This window comes from Pyrgilauda ruficollis, unplaced genomic scaffold (assembly GCF_017590135.1).
Source record: "Pyrgilauda ruficollis isolate IOZ18807 unplaced genomic scaffold, ASM1759013v1 scaffold97, whole genome shotgun sequence".
Classification (NCBI taxonomy): domain Eukaryota; kingdom Metazoa; phylum Chordata; class Aves; order Passeriformes; family Passeridae; genus Pyrgilauda; species Pyrgilauda ruficollis.
The window spans coordinates 3,523,523-3,537,830 of NW_024531821.1; the positions used below are offsets into that span (position 1 = coordinate 3,523,523).

The following is a 14,308-nucleotide window of genomic DNA, read 5'->3' on the forward strand; positions in this document are numbered from 1 at the left end:
GTTCCCATAGTGTTACTCTGAAAGTGACTGAGAGCCACGTGTCGTCTCCCTTTGTCAGAACACAACTGCTGCCATGTTGTCCTTGGTTCGTGCGTGAGGTTTCATTCATAAGTGTAAAAATTTTCACCAATATAAAACCTAAAGTCTTATTAAAATCTCTTACAGTTAGAGAGGAGCATGAAGCTGCAGAGGAAGCAAATGAAGACGAGCCTATTAAAATAAAAAAGCGCAAGTAAGTTTTTGCTTTTTCAGTACCAAGGGATCTGTGTGGTAAAATAACTGAGGTTTGTTACTTGAGCCATGTATGTTGTGTCCAGCAGAGTAGAATTGGAATGGAGAGGGCTGGTGAAAAGAGTCATCAGCTTTCTGCTGCTCAGCAGATCAGGTATTTGATATTTTCCTGAGATTGCTGAAGCCTGTGCAGAGAGTAAATAGCTATGTTTTTGAAGTAATTTGAAATGGAAATAAATGGTGTAAGTTGGTGAATCCAAAGACTGTTTTGATTGTAGCGTGTCTTAAATAGCTTGCTTCTGTTGTTTGTTAATTTCTGGACATAAGACTTTGTTGTCAAAATATCTTGCCACCTATATTTTCAGTTGTTCCTCTGTTTTCACTGTTACAAATGTTTACAAGTTTGGCTTATGTCATTTGGTCTGGTTTGCCTTTTGGAAGTGATATATGAGATATACATGCTGTTTTAAAAGTGATTTTAGCATGTTATTTGTGGTTGTGTCATCTCAGGAATGATCATGGAGCTGTTAGCAGTAAGGGCTGGGGGTTTGTTTGGGATGAAGTGGATTTGCTCTTGTAAACCTAAATCAGCACACTTCTTCAGAAGCTTTTTGATGGGTGAGGTCTTGCCTGTGTCTCAGTGTTCTTGGTGTCACAACTGTGAGGTATTCCCAACCTGCACAAACTCCCTTAGTGCCTCATGGCCCAGCACAGAAGGTAGAAAATTAGTGCTGTTGATGTAAAATCTGCTGCCTGTCTGGTGAGACCTTTGAATACAGCCAGACTGTGCTGATTGCTCTGAAGCCATCTGTTGGCACTGAAGTTACTTTGAGTACCTCAGCTCCTGAGCTCTGGGTGGGAAACTGTTCATGTCCACCTCTGAGAGTGGCTTTCATGGACTGTAAGCCTGTTCTTCTGGTGTGGTTCAGGTTCTGACCTTCAGGGCTGGCATTTTACTTCTCAGCTTACGCTTGGTTTGTTTTTTTTCAGGAAAGATGATATCAAAGACATCGATTCCGAGAAGGAGGCTGCTATGGAGGCTGAGATTAAAGCTGCTCGAGAGAGAGCCATCGTCCCGCTGGAGGCTCGCATGAAGCAGTTCAAGGACATGCTGCTGGAAAGAGGGGTCAGAGACCTCTGTGTGTGTGTGAGGAGGGGGAGAGGCTCAGATCAGTGCTCTGTGTGTGAGTGAGTGAGAGAGGCTCAGATCAGAGCTGTGTGTGTGTGAGGAGAGAGGCTCAGATCAGAGCTGTGTGAGTGAGTGAGAGAGGCTCAGATCAGAGCTGTGTGAGTGAGTGAGAGAGGTTCAGATCAGAGCTGTGTGAGTGAGTGAGAGAGGTTCAGATCAGAGCTGTGTGTGTGAGGAGGGAGAGAGGGAGGCTCGTGCAGAGCTGTGAGTTCTTGGCAAATTGCAAACCTGCTGCACTTTGTGTACAGAAACAATCTCGTCTTTCCTCTGATCAATGAAAGGTCTTGATACAAACCTCCAGATTTCAAAGAAACTTACAATTACAGCAGAGATTTTGTAACAGAAATGATAGGGTCAAGACAGATAATTTCCTCCCCCCAGCTCTGTTTTTTCCCCAAATTAAGTAATTACATAAGTGGAAATTGCCATTGAAGATGAATAGGACACACAGACTGGACACATTGTTAATGTTTTTGGAAATGTTCCTACTGAGAAAAGCAGCAACTTCCACTCTAGTCTGTACAGTCTTACCCTTAAATGAGACTTTTTGCTTTTAGTTAACTAAAGAAATGTACTTGATGTCAATCAATTTTGATAAATTAAACTAGTTGAATGTAAATTTGGATAGTAACTGAAAAATGGAAGTGGTTCCAGCTGCCTATGGAACACAGGTTCTCAAGGCTTTCTTTCAATGTACATTTTATTTTTAATGTCACACAGCAGTAGAAAGTGTGTATTATCTTTTAGAAGTTTTCAGAGGAAATTGATGTTGAAACTTTCTACGACAGCCCCTAGTGATGAGAACTCCAGGATGAGTCTGGTTCCCTCACATCTTTGGTTTTCATCACATCTTCGTGTTTTCAAGGAAAACTGCACAACTTCTGTATAATTTATATATTCATCCTCATTTAATTAAAGGTCTCTGCCTTTTCAACATGGGAGAAAGAGCTGCACAAGATTGTTTTTGATCCTCGTTACTTGCTGCTCAACCCAAAAGAAAGGAAACAGGTAAAAAAGTTAAATTCACTTCCCATACAGACACAGCTACTGCAGGTTTATCTGAATCCTCAGTCTTTGTTCCTGCAAACCTTTCAGACTAATTAGTGCTGCAAGGGATTTTTGTTGTGATTAGGGTTTACCTGGAAATGAAAGAAACCTGCAAGGGAAAATGTTGATAGTTGCTTTATTTCCTGTGGTTGGGAGGTCTCATATTTTGACACAGTGGAAGTGGTATGGCACAGAACACTGCTGAAACCTGAATGAAATCGTGAGAGTCATCAGTGTCTTGTCAAAGTATTGGCATGATAAGTTATCTAGCTATTTTCTTTTAAAAAAGTGTTCGGGGGGAAATCTAAAGTGCATTTTTATTGTTCAGCAAATTCTCACTTCACCAGCTTTTCTTCAAGTGAATGTAGGGAAATGGAAAGCTTCAAGAACATGGGAAGTGTCTGAAACATGGGACCCAGGAAAATGTTAACTGGAATGTGTAAGGAGCTTCTTCCCAGGTCTCAGATGGTGTGTTAGGTACAGCACCCTGCATGTGCAGCAGCTTGGATCAATTCCAGTCTGAAATGCAAAGTGTCTCTAAGATTTCTGCCTCCTCTGTGTTGATTCTGTGGTGAGAGGAGAGGAAACAAGAGAGAAGGAAGGAAGTGGGATTTTCCCTCCCTTATCCCTAGAGCTTCTGTGTGTCACTTGTGTGTTTGCTGTGGGTGACTGGTGTTTCTGTAGGTGTTTGATCAGTATGTGAAAACCCGAGCAGAGGAAGAGCGCAAGGAGAAGAAAAATAAAATAATGCAGGCCAAGGAGGATTTCAAGAAAATGATGGAAGAAGCAAAGATTAATCCAAGGTAGGAGTTTCTTTGTGGTTCATGTGCATAAGCTCTACTAGGATGCAGCGTGTTGGGTGGTATTGGGTTGATTAATCTTTTCAAAATGGGCAAAGAGGAGAAAAATCATGAGATATTGTTGAAATCTTCCTTTCCTTGCTTGTATTCACCTAATCCATAAAAAAATAGAACTTGTGATTTACGTATTTCAAGTTGAAGAAATCCCCAGCATGCTCCCTGGATTGTGAGAAAGGCCTTGGATCCACCACAAGTTTCTTTAATAACCCTGTTTCTTCTTCATAAGTCTTTGAGAAGTACTAGGGAGGTTTCTTGGGTTTGGAGGGGGGCTGAAGGGATGTTTTTCTTGTTACAAACTATGTCATTGATGATATGATAAAATGTTCTGGTTGCTTTAATAGAGCACTGATTACATCCCCCTCTCATTCAGACCTCTGGCAGCAGTAAGAGTGAGGGGATGACAGTGAATGTACATTCAGGATTTCACTGCTGGCATTATTTGTTTCACAGCTTCTGCACACAGAGGTCATGAGATTCATGCTTATGTCACCAGATAAGCTCCAAACCGTCCTCTTTCAGCATCTCTTGGCTCATCTGGCATTAATTCTTTCCCAGTGAAATAACAGCTCATTTGTTTCACTCAGCTCAGTTTTTTTCAGTGACTCATTTTGGAAATTTGGTGACGGTGCTGTGGTAACTTTTGAATTGCTTCAGAGCTGACTAATAACTCAGTAGTAGCCTGGAAGGCTGGAGGCATGGAAATGCCTTAAGAAACAGTTATGTTAGCTTTAATATCCTCAGCTTTCAGCATATCTTCAGTATGTTGTGTTGGGACTGATTCTTTACCTGAGTATGGGCTGGGGTGGGAAGGAGAATTCCAGCTGAAGTACTGTCTTGTTTAATCTTATCCTTTGTCTTCTGGTTTCAGTGTTTGTCTAAAGATATTGCTGTACTTCTGTGAGTGCCAGACTGGTTTTTTATCATCTATCTCAGTCCAACATGCTCAAGAGTTTGTGTTCCACTTCACTTGAGCAGCTCTTGTTCTTCAATCTAGCTGTACATTCACTTTCTAATCCTTTTGAATAAGCTACCAAATTCTCTTCTTGTTTCAATTTACCCTACAGCAACAGTAGGCTGGATTTTCCAAGTCTAATTATTTCCATGCTGTGATGAAAACATTCGTATGATTATAAGTGTCTCACGTATTCTTGGGGCCAGATTTGCATCAGAGCTTGGAAAAAGCACAGTAGTGATTTTTTTCCGAGGTAAGTGGCAGTAATGTACCTACTGCACAGGTTGGAATCTGGCCCTGGAGGTGAGAGAACGGTCAGGGAAACGCTGTGGGATGAGGGGTTGAAAGCCCAGTGTTGCTGCCTCTGCCCAGAGTGTTTGAAGGGGTTTCAGCCCTGTGGTTTTAGCTCAGGCTCTGCAACGTGCACTGCAGGGGGAAGAGCTGGTGCAGCCAGTGTTCTGTGGGGACTCCTCTCAAAGGCTGGCTTTCTTGGTGACCTCTTAGCATGGTTTGGCTGCAAGTGAATGCACCTGAGATTTTCGGTTTCACAGCTGTGAAATACCTGGACAGACTGGTGGCTGAACTGCTAACCCACAGAAAAGAAGAGTTTTGTAGACAACTGAGATTTTTTTTTCGTTTCTTCTCCTTGGTTGTGCTGTAGTCTCTCTCCACACCTGCCCCTTCTGCAGGTGGCTGTATCTGAACAAACCAACCCACCCTTGTAAGTCTGACAAACACCTCTTGTGTGAGTGCTGACTCTTTTTATAGAGTTCATTGGTCGAGCAGCTCCATAGTGAGACCATAGGATTTGCCTTTTGGGTTTTTGTCAGTTGTGCTCTGGCATGTATTGCAGCAGAGGAAATGCCTCCCTGCTGAACCTGCCTCACAGCCCAGACAGCTCTGCCAAATGAGTTCACTTGCCATTTTGTTGCAGAACTACTTTTAGTGAATTTGCAGCCAAGCATGCTAAAGACTCGAGGTTCAAGGCAATTGAAAAGATGAAAGATCGAGAGGCCTTGTTTAATGAGTTTATCACAGCGGCAAGAAAGAAGGAGAAGGAAGACTCGAAGACCAGGGGAGAGAAGGTAAGGGGACTCTTGAGTTCCAGCAGTGTGAGTGCTGTGAGAGAGATGGGACAGAGCCAGTGCTTGGCTCCCCTGAGCCTTCCCCCAGACACGGGCCTGCACTTTCCTAGAGCTCTTACAGGCAGACACTTCGGGAGTGTCCCCCTGGTCTTTCTGAACAATTTCAAGTTTGCAGTTTACTGACTTTTAGAATATTTAGAACTGAGTTGTGTTTACCTGTGAAGCTGAGTTTGCTTAAACAACACTGGTTTCTTTAATTTACCCAAGCAGTAACATTATCTTCTTAACGGAAGTAATGCTTGATTTTAATTTTTTTTAATTAAGTTATTTTATCCTGGTGCATGAAAAGGCAAAGGAGTCCTACCCTGTTTGGCTGGAACCCCAGAGCTGGTCATTATCTCTGTTCCCTCACTGGGGCAGGCAGGACTTGCAATTCCCTGAGCATAGTCTCTTCAAGTTTCAAACAGTTCCCTCTCCATCTCAAAGCAGGCACTTAGGAAGGGACTTTTTAAGCTTTGAATGAGTAGATCTTATGTGTAAACTGCTGCTTATTAGATTTAAAGGTCAGCTTTAGAGATTACTGAGCTCCCAGTGTCACGTGCCTGCTGTGCCAGTGGTGGGGAGCAGCTCTCCCCCTGGGCAGGGACTTCAAACGGGGTCACCAAAACCTGGGGCCACTTCCTGCCATGTCCCTGTGTGTGTGTGAGTGGGAAGGTCACCTCTGAAGGCCAATCATTTTGGACATGTGGAGGTCTGCTATCTCCATTACATAGTGTGAAGTTATTGCAGGTTTCCCTACCTGGGATGCTTGCAGGAGAGAGAAATGCTGGGGGACAGGTCAGATTTGGGGACAGCTTCATTCTTTGAGAAGCTTTGCATATTTTTAAAATATGGGTGATCTGATAAAATTTCTGTACTTGATTTTCTCAAACGTTGCCTTATCACTGCTGTTTTCCATAAATGGTTGTGCTTTCAGAGGGGAGCTGATGTAGTTCAAGACTAGATTTTACATACTGCAGTTTGATTGTGAATATGGAATTTTAAAGCATTTTTGCAGCTTAATAGTGCAGTTGAAGACTTTAAAGAATGAATACTAGTTTTGTTGTTGCATGATTGTTCTAAAGTTGAAAAGTTAAAAGAAGAGATTGTATTTGTTTGCTTTAAATAATGTGTTTTTTTTCTCCAAAAGCCTTTTGTAACCATTTTATGTATTCTGTTTTATAACAAGTGGATAGACTTTACAGTTATGTGCTGTGCGGCCTGTCAATCAGTTCAGTCTGACAGCTGTCAATCACTGACACGCAAATATTATGGGATTCCCTAGTGAGGAAAGCATTGGTATCTCTGTGTGGTGACTTTAGCCTCCCGCAGTTCCGGTACTTTACATTTTTTTAGTTTTTTTCCTTGTGAAGTGATGAGACTTGTACCTGCAATGTGTTAACTGCCAAAAAAAAAAAAGACTTCTAAATACACCTGAAATGTTTTCAGCCTTATTTTCCTTTGATTTTGAAAGTGTTTAAAACATAAAAGAAAATTTAAGGCATTTAACCTGAAGCTTTCTCAGTCTGTCCAAAATCTGCTTAGGGAGAATCAACTTTACAGAAATCTTTAACGTAAGGGTTTTAGATTATATATATAATGTTTGATTTTGCCTTATTGGGTTATGGTTTATGGGATGGGGATAGAGCAGCCAGTTTCTCCAATGGCCAGTTTTATTATTTATTTATTATTACTTTATTATTTATTTATTTATTACTGTGCCTGATTTCAGTGAGTGAATCCCCTTTTCAGTGAGTGAATCCCATTTTCAGTGAGTGAATCCCATTTTCAGTGAGTGAATCCCATTTTCAGTGAGTACATTCCATGCCATCCCATGCTCTCGGATGGCAGAGAGGGGGTTAAGGAGGTCAGGGTGCCCCAGGTGCTCCTTGTGCCCTGTGCCCAGGGTGGGCTGTGTGAGCTGGGCAGGTGGCACAGCCTGCCTGGCTCTGGGGCTGCACCTCGTGCTGGTGCTGTCCCCAGGCCAGAGCAGCCGTGCCACCCCGTGCTCAGGTGAGTCCCTGTGTGCAGGTACACAGAGCTCTCTGTCCACAGCTGGCACCTGGAAATGTTACTCCTTGGTGAGGTGCTTCAGACTCAATTATTCGAGACATTTTCATCCTCTTTTTAAAATCTAAAATGAGCTGGCAGCGCCTGTGCTGTGTGCAGGGCACCCGAGTGGAGTGAAGCTGCCTCAGAGCCCCGAGGCCTGCAGTGCCATTGCTTTCCTGGGGAGGGAATTGGCTGTGCCCTCCTGTCTCCTGCCCGTCGGGAGCTGGCACGGCTGCAGCTGGTGCCACTGGCAGTGGGCAGGAGCTCCAGAGGGATTCAGGGACTGAGGGGGCTGTTGGTGCCACTGGCAGCTCCCACATCTTCTGCAGCCCGTGGTGGTGGCCTCAGTGAAGCTTTGTGTGGCACCTCATCCTCTGCAGTACACACACAGGTGATTTGTGCCAGAATTTGGGGACACCCTTACCTTAGAGACTTCTGTAGCAACAGCTGGGAACCGTTTGGTTTCTGAAAAATATTTCAAATGCCATGGCTTAGAAAGCTTCATATTTTGAAACTGCATGCATGTTTTATGATGTCTTGAAACAACATTCTTAATTTACAATGAATACAGTTTGCTTAGCATTTTGTTGAGCTCCTTTAAGATAAAGCAGTAGTGCTGTAGCTGTAGCACAACATCCCACTGGCACTAAAGGGCTGGTTTCTGATCTCTGCTTTACTGTCTTAGTCTCCTTTGGTATAGTAAAGAAAGCCTATAGAGCCTTTTATGTTTATATGTTAATATTTTGAAGAACTAAAAGTATTGGTGGGCAAGGTTGCAGAATGTTGGTGCTGATCTTCATTCCGTTCTTGCATTCTGTAACTAAGCACGTTTGGGAGGATGAGGATGTGCCAGGTCTCTGGCAAGCTGGAGCCTGCTCTGTCCATCTGCTCCCTTCCCTGAGGAACCTCAGTGTTCTGCAGCTAAACTGCTTCTCCTGGCCTCCCTGTTTCAAGGGATGGGGAGGGGAGATAAGCAGCAAGTAACAGCAGTCCTCCTCCTGGATTTGGGTTTTTAATCTGCGTGCCATGAAGCCGTGTGGTTTGGCGCGGCAGGGTCGGGGTGCTGTGGAGGCAGAGCCCTTTGCCCTGGGGCAGCCAGCCCCAGGAAGGTTTGTGACCCGAGAGCTAAAGGGCAGCAGGAGCTGGGAGATCATCGTCCCCAGAAACCAAGCTACCTGGTAAAGGCACAGTAGTTGCCCTTACTGCTGGTTCTGGGACTTTGGATGAAACATGTTGCCAGTTGTATTGAAATAAAACCTGCTATGATCCATCCTCTGCCAGCCCTGCTCTGCCAGCTCTGCTGCTACGGACAGAAACATGACATGCCATTTCCAGCTGACAAAGTAGACTAAAACATTTTCTTTCAACTTTTATGTAAATGTGCATGTCCGTCCTAAATATAATTTACTTAATTACCATATGTGGATAATGCTTTATTTGGTTAGATCCATTTTAAGACATCAGTCTTTGTTGGTAGATCCAAGCATTTACCTCTGCTAATTGTACAGCTGAGGGATGAATCCTTAAGCACCTGATTCCTCTAGAACCTTGTTTCAAGCTGCATGGCTTCTGGAGTACTGATAGGCAAAATGCTGTCATGCAGCATCAGTAACTTGTTAATTTGACATATATAAAAGCTAAAAAACAAGCTTAAATTGGAGTAAAAAAAGAGTGTATTGGTGGATCATTCTTTATAGAGTTCATCTTAGATGTAGCAGATGGTCTAAATGTATCTGTTTGGCAAAATTGTCTCAAGGAACAGTGCATTTGGGCTGCAGTTATGACTAAATTCAGAGTTTTGGTGATTGCTCTAAGTTGCAATGGTATGTAATGTTAATGTGATGCCTCTGATGAAGGTAAGTTGACTCCTTTTGTCATAAGAGCAAACTGTGGAATATTAAAGTGTATTTCTAAGTGTTGTCTTTCTGTTTCTGTCTGTCTAACAGATCAAAATGGACTTCTTTGAGCTGCTGGCAAACCACCACCTGGATAGTCAGTCTCGCTGGAGCAAAGTGAAGGACAAAGTGGAGACTGACCCACGGTACAAGGCGGTGGACAGCTCCTCACAGAGGGAGGACCTGTTCAAGCAGTACATCGAGAAAATAGCCAAGGTGGGCAGGGAGCCCTGGCAGCGTGGCTGTGTGCGTGCTGTGGGCAGGCTGACCTGTGCTGGAGGGAATTCCTTGCCAGAGTTACTGTGGGAGTACCCCAGAAGGGCAGCTGGGAACAGCTTTAGAAGTTCTGTCTCTGGTGGGATGTTTTTGGGTTCTGTGTGCGTGCACACGTGATATCTGGGAGAACTTGTGCCTCAAAGATTCCTATGAAATCACTGGTGGTAAAAATGGCTGTAAAACTGCAGCAGATACAGACACCACATTGATTACTTCCTCCTAGGATGGGCTGCATTTCCTTTGCTGTGATTTTCCCTGTCAGCTGAGCTTCCTTCAGGGATGTGTGCTCATACCCAGTTCCTTTAGTGCTGCTTCTTTCTTAATCCAATATTCCTGCCTTTCTCTTCGAGGCAGTTAATGGTTGGGAATGTAAAGCTGGGCCAACAAACAGTGATCCCTTTGGCCTCCCTTACTCAGAGTCTGTCACTGGACACAGCTCCTGGCAATAGTTGATCTCTGACTAAAATTTGTCTCTCCCCCACGTAAGCCCTGAAATGCTTCAGCGTGGCTCTTGAAGCAAAATTTTGTAATCCCTTGAAAGTCTTTTGTTCTGAGCTGCCTTTAGTTTGATAGCCCTTCCATTCTCTTTCTAACGAGAAGCGTTGCTTTTGCTGAGAAGAGTTTGTTGCTGGATTGCAGAATTTAGATTCTGAGAAGGAGAAGGAGCTGGAGCGGCAGGCGCGCATCGAGGCGAGCCTGCGGGAGCGCGAGCGGGAGGTGCAGAAAGCGCGCTCGGAGCAGACCAAGGAGATCGACCGCGAGCGCGAGCAGCACAAGCGGGAGGAGGCCATCCAGAACTTCAAAGCACTGCTCTCAGACATGGTGAGGCTCCTCAGCGCGGCCTTCAGCTGCTGGGTGCTCCCTGTCAAAGCCTTCTGGCATTTGGAGCTCAGCAAAGAGGTGAAATCCCGCTAAGAGTTTGGCCTTGCTTGGAAGGGGGCTGTGCATTTCGGGCTCTCATGCAGAGGGTGCTCTCCGGGCTGGAAACAGGCTCTGGAAACACTGGTGTCTCTGGAAATAATCATCTCTGAGGCTGCCTTTCCAAGCACTCTGGTGAACACAGAGTGGCGCGCACAGAGCAGGAAGGAGAGGAGGGTGCTTGGGTTTTCTGGTTTTGAGAATGCTCAGCGGGTCAGTGGGACATCTCCTCTGCTCCAAACCAGTGCAGAGGGATTCCTTCTGCTGCTGCCTGTTCTGTGTTTGTGTTTTAGGAAAAGACTGTTTGCTACAGTCTTTTCCTAAAAGCTGAGGGTTTCTCTTTTATTTCAACCTTAACTTCAAACAAGATGAAAAAATAAGCACATAATAACTGTCAGTGAACTGTGGAAAAGCTGGTTTAAAAAGGAATTGTGTTTGGCTCAGGTGCGTTCTTCAGACGTGTCCTGGTCCGACACCAGGAGGACTCTGCGCAAGGATCACCGCTGGGAGTCGGGCTCCCTGCTCGAGAGGGAGGAGAAGGAGAAGCTCTTCAATGAGCACATCGAGGCACTTACCAAAAAGAAGAGGGAACATTTCAGGCAACTTCTGGATGAAACTTCAGCGGTGAGAGCGGCTGAGGTTCAAGTTGACAATCTTGGCAGCCCACCGGGATTTCTCTTTCTCTGTCCCACAATCTGATTGGTTTGGTTTTCTTTCCAGGGCCTTTTTGCTTCATTGCTCTTTTTTCTCCTTCATAACAAAATTTGTGTCTTCTGTTTCCTTACCTGTTTATCTGGAGTTTTACTTTGATTGAACATACAGTTAATTTGCATATAAACTTCGAATCTGTGATCTTTTCACCTTCTTTTTATTTCTTCAGTACTGAGTTATTTGATACTCTTCACTCTCTGGCTCCTTCAGATATGCAGGGTGTTTGCCTTAATGGCAGTCAGTGTGGTCTTACCCAGTTCATCTGTTCTGATGTTCTGCTGAACCTGAATTTTTACTCTGCTCATGCTGTGGAATGCATCCCTGATTCTGTGCATTGGGGTTTTAGTGAGATTTCCTCTTTTTTAGTTCTGTGCCAACTTCAGGCAGCTTTCATTTAACCTGGAGGTTTTAAACCTAATTTTTAATGCATTAGTTATTTTAATTTAGAGGCAAGTTTTTTGCAGGTAATTTTTAACACAATATACATAATTGTACTAGAAAAAGACTTTGGAAAGTAAATTATATTTGGAGGACCTTGATCTGAAAATGCCATCTCAAAATATGAAAGAGTCACTATGTAAAATCAACTCGTTTTAAAAATAGAACTGTAACAGTATAAGTAATGAGAACCCAGCACTTCACAGCAAGTTCTTCAGTGGACTTGGGGTATATTTAAAGGCTTCAGAAGTTAGTAGTGTTTGCATTCCTTATTATTAGAGTCTAATTTACTTTTAATTTAACTATTTTTGCTTCTTTTGAAAGATAACCTTAACATCAACATGGAAGGAAGTGAAAAAAATCATTAAAGAAGATCCAAGGTGCATTAAGTTCTCTTCGAGCGACAGGGTGAGTGGTTTGCTTTGCTCTTGCCAGCTTCCAGCCTGGTGCAGGGTACAGGAGTGACTTGGGGGCTGCTGCAGTGGGTTCAGCTCTGTGTGGACACAGGTGTTAGTAGTTAAATATGATTTAAAAAAATTTAAAATGTAGAAGGTAAGGAAAAGTATAATTGACATGTAATTACTGCTGGTGTTCAGTTGCAGGAGGTGCTGGAGCTGCACCCAGTGACTGGTGTTTCTTTCCTCTTTCAGAAAAAGCAGAGGGAGTTTGAGGAGTACATCCGAGACAAATACATCACTGCCAAAGCCGACTTCCGGACGCTGCTCAAAGAGACCAAATTCATCACTTACAGGTGGGCCTGCCGTGCTGGCAGGGCGTGGCTGTTGTGCTGCTCTGCCATGCAAACAGCAGCAAACTGATGGCTGCTTTTTCCCAGCTGCTGTCTGTTACTGAAATCTTCAATGGTGCTTAATTAACACAGCACAAGTGTAGGCAAGGAGCCTGTGTTTTCTGTGCCCAGAGCCCTGCTAGGTGCCCAGTCCCAAGCTGATGTGACGTCCTTGTTGCTCAGAAGAGGGCCCAGTCCCTGCACCCTTGCCTGGCTGTGGCTCCCTGTGCTTCCTTAGGCTGGGCAGCTTCCCCGGGGCTCCCTGCCTGCTCCACGCTGCAGCGTGTTCTCTCGCTTGCTTTCAGATCCAAAAAGCTGATCCAGGAGTCCGACCAGCACCTGAAGGACGTGGAGAAGATCCTGCAGAACGACAAGCGGTACCTGGTGCTGGACTGCGTGCCCGAGGAGCGGCGCAAGCTCATCGTGTCCTACGTGGATGACCTGGACCGGCGCGGGCCGCCGCCGCCGCCCACCGCCTCCGAGCCCACGCGGAGAACCACCAAATAGGCACGGGATGCTCCTCAGCCACGGGTGTCTGGTAAATCCAAACGCTTGCATGAGCCATCTGTCAGGTTACACACATCCATTGCCGTGAATATATTCAGACATCTGAGGGGCAGAGGCAGAAGCAGCCTTAGTGAACATGAAATGATCTCTGGGGGGAAAACCGACAGCAAAAACTCACGTTAAGGATATTTATGAGTTAATTGGAGTATGAGTGACAAATCCCACGGTGTGGGCTGTCTGGTGGGTCTCGGGGTGGTGTGTGTGAGGTGTGGGTGTCTGGTACCTGGGGCTTTCCTCTCGGCAGTGTCCTCCAGGTGAGCCCCACGCGTGCCGGCGTTGTGGGTTGAGCGTGTCCTGCGTGTGCCACCAGCACACTGTCAGCTCTGCTAGCTTACACTGCTGATCACGGACAGCCCACTCTGGGAACACCAGTCCCAGTTCTCTGCTTCCACCCTTGGGAATGGAACTAAATCTGTTAGAGCCAGGCTTAGAGCTGAGTGGAGAACAGGGACTTGGAGACCAAACCAGGTTTATTCACAGGCTGCTCTGTTCCTGCCCCCAGCCATCGATTTGCAGCAGTCAGGTTGCTCTCCCAAGTGAAGTTCTGTCTAATGAGTTTTGCTCGAAGCTGGAAATCCCAGAGGTGACCGAGCAGGCCAGGACGGTTGTATAAACACATTTTTATTTACAATAAAGTGATCTTTACATACTTCTGGATTAGACTGTGCATACCCCTCTGGGCAATTCTTGTAAACTATACTCCTGTTTTGAATGTTAAACTTGTGTTTCTAAAGTTTAATTTTGAAATGTTGGGATTGTTCAGCTTATGTATTTGAACTACAATAAACCAACCCTTTTTATATATGGATTGTACAGGCCTAATCCCGATTTCTGTTGGATTTTGTTGGACTTGTGAATTTATGAGTAAAGCAAATGACTGAAGTGATACTGCCTACATTCTTGGCTGTGCTGGGCAGAACAGGGCCTGTGGCACTGAGCAGTGTGGGGTCAGCATGTGGGCCAGGGGGGTGAGCAGAATGATTTTCCAGTTTAGCCCTTTTGTCTGTTGCTTAGACATGAGCTGGCAGTGCTTGCAGAGCCAGTTTCTTTCTGCTGGTTGTGTTTACATGTGTCTCTTGCTCTTAGAGGAGCAGAGGCAGAAGTCCCTTCTTCCCTCATCCTGACAAGTGAATTCTTGTCAGCAGTTGGTGTTGGTGGCCAGGGCCAGGACTTGCAGGCAGCAAGAGAGAGGGGTTGTTTGACAAAGGCTGGGACAGTCTGGGGAGACGTGTGCCACTGACAGCAGAATGTGGAGCTCTGT

At 44.9% G+C, this 14,308-nt stretch overlaps 1 protein-coding gene across 6 annotated transcripts in view; it reads left to right on the forward strand.

Annotated features, from left to right (window-relative positions):
* Positions 1 to 13,849, forward strand: part of TCERG1 (transcription elongation regulator 1) — a 28,466-nt gene extending 14,617 nt beyond the window's left edge. For 4 of the 6 annotated variants that reach the window (XM_041489926.1, XM_041489930.1, XM_041489931.1 and 1 more), the window contains 11 exons: positions 166 to 232; positions 1,222 to 1,357; positions 2,339 to 2,428; positions 3,152 to 3,270; positions 5,214 to 5,364; positions 9,402 to 9,566; positions 10,266 to 10,448; positions 10,989 to 11,168; positions 12,018 to 12,101; positions 12,344 to 12,444; positions 12,786 to 13,849. In XM_041489926.1, coding sequence (XP_041345860.1) covers positions 166 to 232; positions 1,222 to 1,357; positions 2,339 to 2,428; positions 3,152 to 3,270; positions 5,214 to 5,364; positions 9,402 to 9,566; positions 10,266 to 10,448; positions 10,989 to 11,168; positions 12,018 to 12,101; positions 12,344 to 12,444; positions 12,786 to 12,987 — 1,478 coding nt within the window. In that variant the 3' untranslated portion in view covers positions 12,988 to 13,849. The remainder of the gene's footprint in view (positions 1 to 165; positions 233 to 1,221; positions 1,358 to 2,338; positions 2,429 to 3,151; positions 3,271 to 5,213; positions 5,365 to 9,401; positions 9,567 to 10,265; positions 10,449 to 10,988; positions 11,169 to 12,017; positions 12,102 to 12,343; positions 12,445 to 12,785) is intronic. The other 2 variants (XM_041489928.1, XM_041489929.1) reach the window with 2 other exon arrangements.
* The last annotated feature ends 459 nt before the right edge of the window (positions 13,850 to 14,308 follow it).